Source organism: Pelecanus crispus, chromosome 12 (genome assembly GCF_030463565.1).
Source record: "Pelecanus crispus isolate bPelCri1 chromosome 12, bPelCri1.pri, whole genome shotgun sequence".
Classification (NCBI taxonomy): Eukaryota; Metazoa; Chordata; class Aves; order Pelecaniformes; family Pelecanidae; genus Pelecanus; species Pelecanus crispus.
This window is the reverse complement of record NC_134654.1, coordinates 20,185,706-20,200,930: the sequence shown is the minus strand read 5'-3', so window position 1 is coordinate 20,200,930 and position 15,225 is coordinate 20,185,706. Positions and strand designations below refer to the sequence as shown.

Here is a 15,225-nt window from a genome sequence, read left to right as displayed (position 1 = left end):
TTAGCTTTAAAGTACTATGGGCTTCTAATACATCTAAATGTAAAAATGGACAGAACAGTCCTGCTCTCTTCTTCATACAAAGTATTGAAACCTAAGGCTTTCTATAGTTAAGCTAAGAGGAGAATTTAAATGTATTAGAATAAATGTCTTTTCTCATGCTCCCTTCCTCTCTCTGTGTGGACATTTGCAAGGTATAAGAGGGTCATTCATAGCAGTGTAGGATCTGAAATCCTTTTCAATGAAACCTGATTAAATCAAGAGGACCCCTTTAAACAAGTATGAGCATCAACAGATCACGAGGGGGAGTAGGGATTATGCTGTTCTGTACACCGAACTAAAACTTTTCTTTCATGGAGAGAACTCTTGACAGAGGAGCTGTCAGTGGCAAGAATTTCATGGCTTTGGTGAATTCCAGAGAAAGAAATGTTTTCTTGTCCGCCTCTGCTTATAGTTGGTTTCATTACCCTCAGCTCCTGGTTTCCTGGAGAATTTCTCAGGAATTTCATTTCCATTCCACAAAAGGAGAGGCAAGCTGAGAGAGCTTAATTTACTGGCTTGACTGGCTTCAAATCCTTTTCTAGAGACAAGGATACTGTAAACAGCAAGTCATCTTAGCACATCATACTCTAACAAGATCAAGTGAAGCCCTGGTGATGCTAATGAAACGGTTTCTGTAGTGATCTTCAGTGCTTGTAGGGTTGTATGGGTGCTTAGAGCACAGGTTGCTGTGGGTGTTTGAAGCACAGGGAATACTTTGAGACCTGTTCAGGATCCAGTAATGTCTGCGTGGTCATGACTGATTCAGTTTGTTACTCTCTTGAATTAGTTGAGCCCTTGATCTTCTGAATATAAGAGATGTAGACCTGGGCTATAAATTTGAGCACCACTTCAGTGCAATATCATAAATACAGCATTATAAAAATCTGAATATTGTGCTGCAGAAAGTTCTTGAACCACTGACAATTTTTCTTCCCAGATACTCTACCTGAAAGGTCTGTTTACTGCATTGGAGAACATCAGAGATCGTTTTTCAACCTTGTGTTTCTCACCGTTTGAGAAATTAATTAGCCTTCAATTAGAATTCATGAACAGAATCTGTGCAGAGTAGATTTGGTTAGGACTTGTCTTAATTTGTATAATAATGTGTATTTTTGTGGTCTATATTAAAAACCACAAAAAATTAAAACTTCAAACACTAGAAAGCTATTGTAGTTCAAGGATTTGATGCATAATTATATAAAACTTTAACAGCCCCCTTTATGAAAATTTTAGCCTAGCTCCATCTTTATGAAACTTTAAAGCTGGGGTGTATTTCTGCAAAGTAGAAGCAGTTGGGCCTTCTGGGGCAATGACTTGGGAACACTTCACTTTGGTAGGCTGTATGTGAGCAGTGCAGGCACTCCTTGTTCCCAGTGCTGTAAGCTTACACTTTAAATACACTAATGATCATTTAATCAGAAAGTCCGAGGTCAATAATGCTTTATACACTTGTGTGGTAAACAAGAACTTTTTAGCCTCTTAAACTGAAGCAGAATGCTTGTCTTACTGATATTGACTTGTCGTATTGATTTTTCCATGTAACTTATAGAAGGGTTATTTATTTTATCTTGGATATACTTAATAGTCGTCATTAATGCTTAAGAGGCCGAATTTCATCTTGTACCAGGGAACGGAGGGTGAAGTCTCCTGATCCTGAGTGACTCGTGCCACAACAGGGTAAAATGCTTTTGGACTGTAATGGAGGGAGAACAGAAGAGGGGCAAGGTAAAATAAGATCAAGATGCTGTTGCCGGTGGTAAAATGTGATGGGGAGAAAGGAAATTTGTTGTGCAATTTTTTGCCTGTAGTTTAGGGTAAGGGGCTACTCGCATTTGCCAGGTGAAAGTCAGTTCTCATTTTAAGAGATTCACCAGAATACATCCCACCACACAATGCAGCTGTCCCCTCAGAGCCATCTGCATGGCTGTCAGATTGAATGTTCTGCCAGTTCTTCTCTGCTATTCACACCCTTCTCAAGTATAGCTCGGTTTGTAAAGGCTGGATTTTCTTCTCTTCAGTGAAATTCTGCTCTTCATAGAGTGGAAGAGTTTTTTGCCTTCCAGTATATTAAAATGAAGATATATTCAAATGTGGGGTATTGGGATTTGGTTTATTTTTTTTCACCAAACAAGATGGAACACAACCTTCCTTTTTAATGGACACTTGCTGCCTACTTAATTTGTCTTGATTTTTAAAATCGTTGAAGTAGCTCTTGTTCAGGTGAAGGATTGTAATTTTTAATTCAGACAAAGGTATTCCACACAAGGTGTTTCCTGAGGTACTTTCTCATTGCTTAAATCCAGTTCAGTGATAAGTTGTTATGCAGGCATTTTGTTGATCTTGCTGTGATAGCTAGCAGGTTAACCATTGGTGAATCTTGCTGGAAGAGCTTGGGAGGATTGTGTTGTGTTCTAGTTCTAATTTGATTTTTTTAAAACACTTTCTTTTAGTAGAAATTGCAATGGAAAGTTTAAACTCTCTTTTTTTCCCCCCGTCTTAAAGTCATAGTGTTCTCTACTCTGTTAGAAAAGTAGAATCAGTAGGGAAGGTCCTCTTGCATGTAATATCCACTTTTACAAATACCAATTGTGCAGTGGATCATCATCTCAGTACTTTGAAAATCTGACTAGTCATATCTCGATGGTATGGACTGAGCCAAGATTTACAGAAAAGTGAAAAATAAGGTTGGTTAAACTACCTCATATTTGTCAAGGACCAGAAATGTGCATATAGAAAATTTTTGTGTTTCGGATGATATACAGCCATTCATTCATAGGTCTGAATCTCCCTCTTTCATGGTGGGTGGGTTGTCTGTAGTCCCTATAAGCCTCATTTGTAGTCTTGTGTAACTAAAGCCTTCTTGGTCTTTTCCAGAGAGCGAGAGTTCTTAGTACGGAGTCACTGCCAAGCAGTGTTTGTTTCCCAGCAATAAGAAAATAACTTCTCTCTTTCTAAAAGAGAACATTTAACGAAGTGAAAACACAGTGGAGAAAAAAAACAGTTAAGCCTACTTTGAAGAAGGGCTGCTGTGGAGAGCCGTACTGGTGGGGGAAGTTACCTGCAAAAAAGCAAAGTTTGACTGTGCTGCTTGCATGGTGGCAGGGGTTTGGCTTGTAGCAGTGAAGGTTTTAGAGGCCTGTTTGTCCTTCCAGAACTGACTTCACAGAAATGTTCCTTTCCAAAAAACTGATTACCTGCATATTAAAGATGCTTTTTGTTTCCCAAGCTGCAGTCCAGTTTGCTTCCCCCTTCCTGGTGCCTGGGAATGCTACCTTACCAAAAAAATATTTCTAGAGCTTTTTGAGGTATATCTGCTCTAACCATCTGCTTTCTTCCACATACACACCCTCAAGCTGATTACCAACATGTGAACTAACATGCATGAGATACGCTGGCACTGAGACACACTTCTTTACAAAGTATAATGATTTTTAAACATATGTATGTGTTATAAAGAGAATGGCAAAGAGCTATGAACAGCAGTAGATGGGGGATGAGAAGGTATTTGCTGATTTGTGAGAATTAATCCAGAATTGTTTCTTTCCAAATGTAGCTGCCAAGAATTTGAAACCTCTTGGTTGGTCTCCCATGAGTTAATGTTTTTCCTATTGATCTACAGTGCTCTAATGCAGGGAGAGGAAGGGCATATAGTGATATGCAAGAATGATGAAGCTGCTGGAATGCAGCCTGTCAAGCTAGGGCAGCATCCTGCTTGAGTGACCCTTCTTGTTTCTTGTGTGTTTAGGAATAATTCAGAAGTTCCACATACTCGAAGTGGATAGGAAAGCATGGTGAATGTTGGTATGCACTTGCAAATTAGTACCCAAACATGGTCAGGTATTGCAGACAAATTAAAAGTTTTCATGTGGCACACACATCCTGGATTGCCAGGATGAATCTCTTCATGTGCTCTCTTGAGGTGCCCTTGGAGAATGTTGTGCTACTCTTTAGAAGGTTACTGTTCTAGCAGTTTTGAACAGAAAACATCTAAAAGATAAAACATCCTCACTGCTTGTTTCATGCAATTATCTATTAAGAAAGCACTTGATGTGCTTCACTTTCTGATTGGTGACTAAAATTCCTACTTATTTCACCAGTTCTATTTGGAGGATTCAGCTACTATAACAGCACAGTGTTAAGATTGCTTGCAAGTTTTGTCAGATCTTTTTTCTTCTTGTAAGCATAGAAATTAGTTTTGAGTCATCTAATGGAAATACTGAACAATTCCTTTCCTTTAAGGCAGGAGATTGGGAATTTATTAATCTGGCTAGAGAAGCTGAGTAATTTACTTGCATAAATTACTGACTTTCTCCACTGAGGACTGAGCACATGCCGATTATCAAGGTATTTTACTAGCCCTAGGCGTGGTTTGAGAAGCAAAAAGCCACAACAGAGTCTTTGGTCCTCCTGAAAATTGGGTTGGGGTCATACCTAAATCATGTTCTAAAGGTGTTATTTTGAAAGGATCCCGTTACTGCCAATATTAGAATCCCAAAATCTAAGGGCGGCAGCAGCAAGTATAATTCCCTTGGGTATGAAAAATGGGTATGCAATAGGTTTAAAATAGTCTCACTTTTGAATTGCTTTCATGTCTTTAAACACAGCTGAAATACTAGCAAAGATAAAAGTAAAATAAATCCTGTTATTTTGACTCTACTCTGAACATAAGTTGCTAAGGGAAGCAGTTGGAAAAGAAGCTTTAATACTGTGCTATTTTGGTTGAAATTATGCTTGTCAGTGTTCTTACTCTTAACATGCATTAAGAAAGTTAAGGGGTTTATATAATGAGCCCATTAAACTTGAAGTTCAAGCTGCTTCACCATACTGTGTTTTTCTTGATGCACAATACCAGCTTCTAATATATTGGAGTACACAAATGTTCCAGAGGCTGGTGGGAAATTGTAAGTACATTACTAGGGAACAACAGAATTGGAGGCTTAAAATAATTTTTTTGAAAGGTCTGTGTATAGGTATCTCTCTTAGCCAAAAAGGTGTTGCAACTTTTCATGTCAAGCCCAGCACCAATTGCAGAAGTTTTGAGGATGAGCACACCTGCGCTTTTTACTTCTGTTACATATCAGAATCTCCACATGCTGTATTTTTTTAAAATGTGACAGAAGAAAATGGTAAAATTAAGTAATGTCCTTGCAACATCCTTCTTAGATGCATTTAGTCCTACAGCAACAGCATTTCACTCTTGGCATTGAGTCCATTGGGATTACTGCAGTTGCTTTGCTTTTGAGGAACTAATTGTCTTTTGTGATTGTATCTAAATAGTACAATTGAAACCCTGAGAGAAAGGTGTGTAGTATCTAGTGATTTTATTTGTAAAGAGACACTTATCATATCAGAAAAATGTGTAGCATTTTATAATACACTCTGCTTTATCAGACTGCTAAAGGAATATTGGATAATGCAGTTCAGTTATTTCCTGTCAGCAAAGCTGGACTTGACACAAAATTTCTGGTTCAAAACACCCCAATAATGTAGAAAAACCCATTCAATTCTATTATTAGAAAAGAAAAAAGTAGCATTCGATCTTTCTTTAATCTTCTCATGCTCTTTTAATAGCTCCAGTCTTGGCAATGCATGTGCTGCTTTGACTCATGTGTCTGTTATTGTGTTGTACCACAAATTACAGGTTTTCTTCCTGTGCTGTCTTGGTCCATGGTGAAGTGAGATCTTTGTATCCTATAGTCTGTAGCAGCTTTTTCCTTCCTACTCTGCAGTGTGAAAGAGAACCGTTTGCCACATGTGGAAGAGAGCGCTATGCTTAAATCAGATTGAATATTTCGATGTGGCTAGGGTTTACTATTATCACCTTTTTTCAAACAAGGCTGTGCTGAGAAATGATGCATTACAAGAACATATTGGCTAGGGTACATAAAGAAATAAAACGAGCCTAATTTAAGAGCCCAATAAAATTGACTGTGAACAGTTTTCAATACTCTGTGTGCATGTTCTTTAGGGAAGAAATAATCCTGTGTTGCTGTTAATCTCTTTGAAACCTTCAAGTACTTTGTTGCTCTAAGTATTGGGCTTGCCAACTTTTGGCAAGATAATTATTTTGTTCTCTTCCAAATTGAACACATTCAGTTCAGTCTTCCTGTTCAGAACAACAAATTATTTTGGGGCATTTTTTTCTCACAGTTCAATAAACACTTCTGAGCAGGTAATGTTGTAATTTGCAAGTGTTCGCAGGGCAAATGGGAAGCATTTTGAGGACTAAGATGAGAAATGCATCAATATGTGCAATGAAGGAGACTTGCAAAGGCTTGGCATAGAGGAGGCTACTCAGATGGGGAAAACTCATTGTGATCCAAAAGTAAAAATACTTTTAAAATAGCGAGAAAAATGTTAGATATCTACTTCCCCTTCTCTCCCGTCTATAAAATAATTGTTGTAACATAAGGACCTCAAATAAATACAATAAAAATATTAAATGAAGCAATCTGAAAACCAGAAGTACTTCTTAATTCTGCTGCTTCTGGAAATCTTTACTTTTTCTGACCTAGGACAACATTAACAGTCAATATAGTTAAAATAGGAATTAATTTAGAAAGAATGCTGAGACTCAGTGAGAGGGCTAAGAGATTCTTTGAATGACTGTAAAATGTATGGCCTTCTGTCCAGAACAACAAGAGCCTCATAAAAGAAATAAGAAACTTCTTATACCATACTAATAGGACCCGTCCTCCCTTTCTCTTGGAGCTGTGAAAGGTTTTTTCCCTGCTGCTTGGTATTGTGTTACAACACTAATGCTCTGTCACTTCTATTGTGCACACATCTCTGAACCAGAAATTATTTCTATTCTTAATTTAAACAAAACCAGCTGTGCACAGATTAAAAGTTTGAAAAAAGGAGCATGCATACTTGCTCACTGGTTGTACTTCTAGTATGTTACAGAGGAGCTTTATGAACTCAGGACAATCATGCTGCAAAAATGGTTTAAAAATATATATGAGGGGGAAAAAAGCTGACACTGTTTTAGTGCATTGCACCACTGTCACCATAGTAACACAGCGTTCAAACTGTGTTTTATTCTTATAAAGGGAGAATTAAGAGACCTTTTCTCTTCCAGTGCCACCATTGCATACTTTCTGCAGCTGCTGCTTGTTTTCTTCCACACCCTCTCCCTGTTGGTGCTGTTCTTGTGCTGCAACCCAGCTATACTGAGAGCAGTTAAGACTATTTAAAAGGCAGAGTGGATATTTTAGCTCTTTTAAAGAATTGTTTCAGGTTCTGCTCTCAGATTTACTTTGTTACTGGAGTTTTCTTCTGCATTGGGATACCTTGCAAATCCTACCTTTTCACCAAAGCCAACTAGGCTCTGATAATAGCAAAAATGAAAGAATTCAGAATTTGGAAAGAAGGCTAAAGAATTAGTTACTTTTCTGCCACCCCATGAGGGAAAAAAGCGAAAGAGAAGTACAAAGAGGTGCACTAGTGACTATGAAAGAAAAGGGAGAAAAAAACCAAACAAAAAAAAAAAACCCAAAAGCAGTTGTTTTATATCCTCCAGCCATGGTGGTTCTAAAACTAAAATTCAACAAGTTTACCAATGGGGACAACTCCTATTTTCCTCTTACCTGTTTTACTGACCCCAGATTCTTAACCATCCTTTCCAAGTGTGTCTGATTTAATACTGTCTTCCCTGTGTGTGTCAAGTATTTAAGAGATGAACTTATTTACAAGACTGTTCTTTAACCAGAATCAAACCTATTGCTAGCTCTGCATTATTGCAAAAAGTTTAAATTTTCAAAAGTATGAAATGGCCTCATTTTATTGGAAAGACTTACTGTATGTTGTTGGACAAAATTGTAAGCTGATAAACTGTGCAGTGAAATTATGAATACTCTGTGCATAGGAAGCTTGAGAGCTCTATTAGCTTAAGAAACAGGCTTTGAAATGTTTTTATTAGACCTTTGGGAGCTGTATGGGAAACCCTCTAGACAGCTTGGTGAAACACCGATAATTAGCATGTGGGGTTTTTTAATCCAACATGTAATTGTTTTGTCTTGTGGTATTTTAGAACTAGAAGGTCTTATTTCCTGTTATTGCTGACAAGAGGACTGTCATTGTACATAATGAACAATTTCCTTTTTGGAGGGAGGGGAGAAATGGGGTATTTCGTGTGTTCTAAAAATTGGTTTACCTGGAAAGGGCTATATTAGGAACATATTAATAAATGGATTGTTTGGAATGCACTGTGACTTTTTTCAGCTATAATGTAGATTCCAGGAAGGCTCAATCCCTTCTAAGATAGATCTGAAAGGCATTGTGCCTCCAAATGCTGGTGATGTCAACGAAGGAACTCTACACGCACTCCCAGGAATTAATTGTGATGGTAGTTTGTTTTCTTCTCTTTCCATCTTTATAGGCATATGAAAGGAGGTTTCCTACGTGTCCTTTGATCCCTATGTTTGTAGCCAGTGACACTGTAAATGAATACAAGAGTGAGGATGAAGCTATCCATGTGATTGAACGGCGCTGTAAGCTGGATATAGATGCACCACGGCTATTGAAAAAGGTGATTAGGTTTGAAGTGCCTGTTCTATACTTCTGGATATCCTTTCACACAAATATTGTATCATAATGGAATCTATGTCATCTTCCTCAGATTGCAGGAGTGGATTATGTCTACTTTGTCCAGAAGAATTCTTTGAACAGACGAGAAAGGACTTTGCATATAGAAGCCTACAATGAAACCTTCTCTAACAGAGTCATTATTAACGAACACTGCTGTTACACAGTGAGTAATAGGCTCTTGGCGGTGCTACAGATGGAGCTAAGTCAGTGTTTAGATTTCAGGACTCATACACAGAAGTTGGGTTGTTCTTGGCTTTTGCCTTGCAAGAAAAAATAACCAACACACCACCATGAGTGATAATTGTTGTTAGTGTTAAATGTAACACACTTGCTTGAAGAACTGAAATGAGCTTAGCACCCTCTTGCTTTGAGTGTCTTCTCAGAGAGTAGAGCACAACATAACTTGCTGTGTTTGACAGCTCTGTTCAGGCAAATCTGTGGTCTGTAATAGTGTAGGGCTTGGTGAGGCTGATGATACCCTGACAGAACTGTTAAAGGCAAGTTCAGTGTAGCTTATTTGCCTTCTGCTCAGCTTAGATAAATGTTTGAGTCAGCTATGTATTAACCTAATTCTTTCCACTGTGGCTGTTCTGGTCTTCAGTGCAGATGTTTTCTGATACAGAGGAGTCTGGTGGCATGCTTGCTGCTATGCTCTGGTCATGTTTTTTCTGAATGGCTTAGCCAATACTCATAGGCTCATACAGCACACATGCATAGCAGTACAACTTCAGATCAATGTTAAAGGTCAGATTAAAGCTAGCAAACGTAACCGATTTTTTATTTGTATTGTAGCATTCCTTTTATGTGCAGGTGATAACATTTTCTGTTGTGTACAGAAGGTGGTTAAAAGGTCACTGGATGTCAAACACATTTGACACTATTATCTGATAATTTTTTTAATTATTATTTCTGCAATTATTTCCAAGGCACATTTAAAAATAGTTTTCCACCAGCATTTTTTTGTGAAAGCTCTGTTTAAACAGGGGAAATGCTATACAGAAAAGTACATGTGATAAATATGTACAAAACACAACACTTCCCCTTGCCATTGCTCTACTTGATCAAGAAATTAGTAGGTGAATACAAAACCAGAATTTTAATTCAAGAGTAAATTGTTTTTAAAAGTTCATGCCTATTAAAATTATTTTATAATTGAATTTTTGAAAGGACAGGAAGATTCTTAAATGTTAATACTATGATTTGTGCTTATTTAGGCTGTACAAGCTATTCTTGTACCCCCCATTCCCTAATGCAGAAGAAGCAAATGAAGGGAAATGGCTTGTTTTCTCTAGTTGTCTCATCTTGATACTGTTCCCAGTGAATTTTAGCATGTTTGGAGGGGGAGGGGAACCTTAAGGCATCAGAAAAATTGCATGCTCAGAAATCCAGCCTTCCGTGATGCTTGTATAACTACGAATTCAGAACCCAGCCTGGAAATTCCTGAGACAAGTCTTTTTTAGCTGAAAAGAGTTTAGAAAACAGCTTTCCTTCAGAGTAGTAATATCTCTGTTTCAGGATCATCTCTCAGCAAAGCTAAGAAGAAAGTTAGGAGCCCTAAGATAGCTTATTCAGCTGTTAACTGAATGAGAAGTTTATACTTCTTTCTGTGGCATTAGCATAGGAGAACAAAGTAAAATAGTTTTCGGTCTATAAAATACTAAGGTACTTCGTAGGTCAGTGAGGGAATGATCTATTGCAGTATGTATGTTGCAAACATGTCTGGCCTGCAATGCTTAGAAATGTTTACACTGTACTTGCTGCAGTCTGTAAGCTAGCTGGCCTTGGTCTGTCAGTGTAACCTGCAGCAGCAGCAGAAAGTTCACTGTGGAGTATTTTACCCTGTTCCACCAGTACACTACAGTCACAACCCATATCTCGATTGAGATAGTGTTAATCGTGTAAATGTGCTAGTCCTTTGGCTCTTGGCTGGTGCACTGGTATTTCTCGACCCTTTCCTTTCTTGTTAAGAAAAAAAATGCACTGTGCTAGCCATGAGACTATAGGAGGGCTTCTCAGCTTTTTGTTCTTTAGCGTTACCTTTTCTGAACAGTGTTTTGCAAACAAAGCAAAAGACTGCAAATTCCACTTGAATGTTTTTGAGTATGCGAACCTATAAAACAGTCATTTAAAATATAGTGAGGAAAAAAAAATTACTAAATGAGTAGCTAAACTGTATGACCTCCTTTTAACTAATAGGTTCATCCTGACAATGAAGACTGGACCTGTTTTGAACAGTCAGCAAGTCTGGATATAAAATCTTTTTTTGGTTTCGAAAGCACAGTGGAAAAGATTGCCATGAAGCAGTACACCAGCAATATTAAAAAGGTGAGCTTGCAGTCGTGAAGGAGGTGCCTGGCTCTAAGTTACCAAAAGACAATGTATCTGCTGCTAAGTAACAGGCTGCTCTGCTCAAAAAGCTGGGATGTTTACTCTTAGCTTGGGGCAGCATGTGTGTGTAGGTCTGCATTTTCAAGTGGAAACTTTAGAGAGGTCTGGCCACTTGTCCTGGTTTCGGCTGGGATAGAGTTAATTTTCTTCCTAGTAGCAGGCATAGTGCTGTGTTTTAAGATTTAGAAATGAGAAGAATGTTGATAACACACTGATGTTTTAGTTGTTGCTAAGTACTGCTCATGACAGTCAAGGACTTTTCAGCTTCCCATGCTCTGCCAGGTGCACAAGAAACTGGGAGAGGGCACAGCCAGAATAGTTGATCCAAACTGCCCAAAGGGCTATTCCATACCATGTGACATCATGCTCAGTATAGAAACTGGGAGGGGTTGGCCGGGGAGCAGCGATCGCTGCTCGGGGACTGGCTGGGTATCGGTCGGCGGGTGGTGAGCAATTGCACTGTGCATCACTTGCTTTGTATATTATTATTATTATTATCATTATTATATTGTTATTATTATCATTACTATTTTACTTTATTTCAATTATTAAACTGTTCTTATCTCAACCCAGGAGAGTTTCTCACTCTTACTCCTCCAATTCTCTCCCCCATCCCACCGGGGCAGGGGGAGTGAGCGGGCGGCTGCGTGGTGCTGAGTTGCTGGCTGGGGCTAAACCACGACACCACTTAATGGGTTTCCAGCCCAATCCTTTCTGTGTCTAAATGGGTGGCTTTAGTAGCTGAAGTAAATTTTCCTTTTTGAAGGGAAAAGAAATAATAGAATACTACCTGAAGCAGCTGGAGGAAGAAGGAATAACTTTCGTTCCTCGTTGGACTCCTCCTGTCGCATGTAAATCGGAAAGCAGCACATCCCACATAAGGCGACCAGTTTCACCTGCCATTAATATACCAGACTCTGCCACAAAGGAGGGCTTGAGCAATAAGGAGATCCTCAACACCTCAAGCAGCCCCTCAGAGCCCACAGCAGGAACGCCTGATGGTATGGTGGTCTGACTTGTTTTACTAGGATTCTTTGCACTGTAGAGGCTCTCAGCACTGTGCTGCTTCTCATGGGCAGCCAAAAATCTTCACATTGGCTCTTTGGTAACATACAATGTTAAAGTGCAGGTTTGCAAAGCAGTAACATGTGGGATAGCTTGGATAGCTGTTACGAGCTGGTCTTTTTAGTAAATGAAGATCAGATATGCGTGGAAAAATTCTTCACTTTGCTGTTCATTAGATTGCAAATGGATGGCGGACTTCTTGCCCTGAAATTCAGAGATGGGTGTAACTGTAGGAATAATGGGGAGGAAGGGGCTGAAGCTTCCCTGGACACAGTCTTCTGTTGTATCTTCCTTCCCCTGTTAACAAGGGAATTTGAGAAAATTCTTGCAGTGGGAGGTTTAGATCAGAGCTTCTCTTAAGTATTTCCAGAAGCAGCAAGCCCTATGGTGCTGTGGATTGACAAATCTGAACATACTGGCAAAATGCTTTTATAAATGCCTGATTATACTCCTTTCTTAGTTGCAGAAGGAGAATTAATCTTCTTGGTTTAACATTAAGATGACTGTGTATGTTGCCTTGCTAATCTTTTCACTGATGCAAAGAAACTTTATTAAACTCTGACTGCACAGAACACAGAGCAGCTGCTTCTCTGCCTCAGATATCAGCATACAAGATCATTTGCTACTTTGACTAGGTCAGTTCAGGGCCACTCTAATCACATGTACGTCTCCTTTTAGACAAGCTAGACGCAGACTACATCAAGCGTTATTTGGGTGACTTGACGCCAATGCAGGAAAGCTGCCTCATTCGACTGAGACAGTGGCTCCAGGAGACGCACAAGGGCAAAGTAAGTTGCTGTTGGTCTCTTGTGGCTCTATCTCAGAATGTGTGATATGCAAGGTGGACCTGATGAAATATCATGCCACACCTCCTGTGGCTTAACTGTTCCTGTTAAGTGGCCCTCCATGATCAAAACAGAATACCTAAATTAAGTCTATACAGTGGCAATAGAAGTTCATTGTGACTGTTCAGCTGACTTTGCCAGTCAGTGTGTGTGACTGCCTCTCAGAATGTCAATAAACCAGCACAGGGGAATAACGTCAGTTTTATAAGTCTGCCTGGTTCTACAATAACCTTATTTTTACATCTGTTTGTTTTGGCCACACCTCATATTCTCAAATCTATGTCCCTAAGTGCAGTACTGAAAAGAAAGCAGTGTGGCCAGTTAAGTCACTGATAGCAAAGCTGGGGGTTTTCCGGTGGCTTGTGATTTGCATGTTTGTCTCTACTTCGTTTTACTTTGCAATGAAATAACAGTCTTTTTTGTCCCTAGATTAATTTAAATTGGACTGACTTAGTGTGGCCATATGGGTGTAAGTGATTACATTAGAGTTCATGCAATTTTTATATACCTCACATGAAGGTAGCTGCAGTACCTGACAGGGCTCATGTTTCTGTTGCAAAGACTGATTTGCTTGAGTAACTTTCAGTGTTACATACCATCCTCTTGCATTGGTGCAGAGGTGCATCTTTTCCAGCTTCTGTTGTTTGTCTTTTATTCTTGTTTCGGACCCTGAATACAAAATCAAGTGGTAGTTTTTTGATGTTTTGTTTTGTGGTTTGTGTTTTATTTTTTTGTTTGTTTTTTTTTTTTTTTTTTTAAATAGATCCCAAAGGATGAGCACATTTTAAGATTCCTGCGTGCCCGGGACTTCAACATTGATAAAGCAAGAGAGATCCTTTGCCAGTCACTGACATGGCGTAAGCAGCACCAGGTAGATTATATTCTGGACACCTGGAACCCTCCTCAAGTACTCCAAGATTACTATGCAGGTGGCTGGCATCACCATGACAAAGGTATGCTCTATAGGGTGGATATTGAACAGCCTTTTCATGCTCTGAATTAAAGGTGATAGCTGTCCCTATGTTAACTAGAGGTGACTGGAAAGATGGTTAGAACTTCTCCATTGTTATGTACTAAATGCATTTAAATTGATGTTGCCAGCTCCTTAGTTGGTGGAGGCAGACTCCTAGGTCCTAATCTTTCTGACTAATGCTGACATATTTAACTCCCTAAAGAGCTCTGCTTTGCCAGTAGCTTAAAAGTTATTAATTGCACTTCTGTAGTGCATTGAGATGCTTGGAAGAGTGTTATGCAAATGCTGAGTATTCTCTTTCAGTGATTAAAATGTGTTTGTAAATAAGTGTATCTTTCTAATCAACTTATTTCTGATGTTGGATAAGTCTGCTGATGGCATAAATGAATATTTATTTGGCATTACAGTCAGCTTAATGATGAGAAGTGGGATGTTGCAAAAACATCAAACAAACCAGGTTTATTTAAGAAGGGAAGAAGCTTTGCCTGAATTCCCTTTGTATGGTGAGCCACGGCCAGATCGGTAAAACACAGACAGCTATGCCTGACACGCTCCCCTATCCCTCCACTTGCTTTATCGTGCACTGATCTTGTTGCTCATACATACACAGAAATGAAACATTTTGGAATTTGTTGCTTGAGGCAAGCTGGGCTCTTTAGATAAGGAAATGATCTCTTACTGTGAGCTATCTGTGTTCTGATGTACTCTTTTCCCCGCTAGGTACCATTGTTTCTGCTAGCTCTTCCTGTTATAAGAAGCATGTGAGGCAGGACAGGAAGCTGTCAGCAGTAGTGGCCAGGAGACAGGGAGGACACAGCAGAAGTTTAATCACTATAAAGCTGAAGAGCTTGAATAGCTCTCCCCTGCTGCTTTGGGTTTGACAGACCTCAAACTGAGAAAATGGAAAATGAGAGTATGCTTGTAAAGACTGTAGGGAAAAAGACCTGTGAATAAGTTCTCCCTTTCTATCAGTTCCTCATCCTTACTCTGCAAAGACTTCCTCTTGTCAACAGCACATAACTGGGCCCTGCCAGTGAGTAGAAAAGTACAGAATGCATCAAAGGGTTGTTTAATGTTTTTCTGAGAAGTTCTTCAGTCTTGTGGTGAACTTCATGCTCCCCTCCCTTCCCCTCCAGTTCCTTTGGTCTCTTTTGCGGCATGCCCACAAGTGAAGCATGGGCTTGTCAATAATGGAAACAGAAGTTCAAAATGGAACAATTCTCTATAATTTAAAATTTTACAGTGGTATGTTCTTTTTTTAAACCCTTTTTTCTAGTATTGCTCCTTTCCTCCTACACGTGCTAAATGTGCCAAACTTAAGCTAGC

General features: G+C 39.1%; 1 protein-coding gene across 2 annotated transcripts in view; it reads left to right on the top strand.

The window, feature by feature from the left end:
- SEC14L1 (SEC14 like lipid binding 1) overlaps positions 1-15,225 on the top strand; it is a 43,015-nt gene that overhangs the window by 15,676 nt on the left and 12,114 nt on the right. The window contains exons 2-8 of one of the 2 annotated variants that reach the window (XM_075720050.1): positions 8,420-8,569; positions 8,660-8,791; positions 10,825-10,953; positions 11,783-12,017; positions 12,193-12,195; positions 12,760-12,869; positions 13,690-13,879. In XM_075720050.1, the coding sequence (XP_075576165.1) occupies positions 8,420-8,569; positions 8,660-8,791; positions 10,825-10,953; positions 11,783-12,017; positions 12,193-12,195; positions 12,760-12,869; positions 13,690-13,879 (949 nt within the window). The remainder of the gene's footprint in view (positions 1-8,419; positions 8,570-8,659; positions 8,792-10,824; positions 10,954-11,782; positions 12,018-12,192; positions 12,196-12,759; positions 12,870-13,689; positions 13,880-15,225) is intronic. The other variant, XM_075720051.1, reaches the window with a different exon arrangement.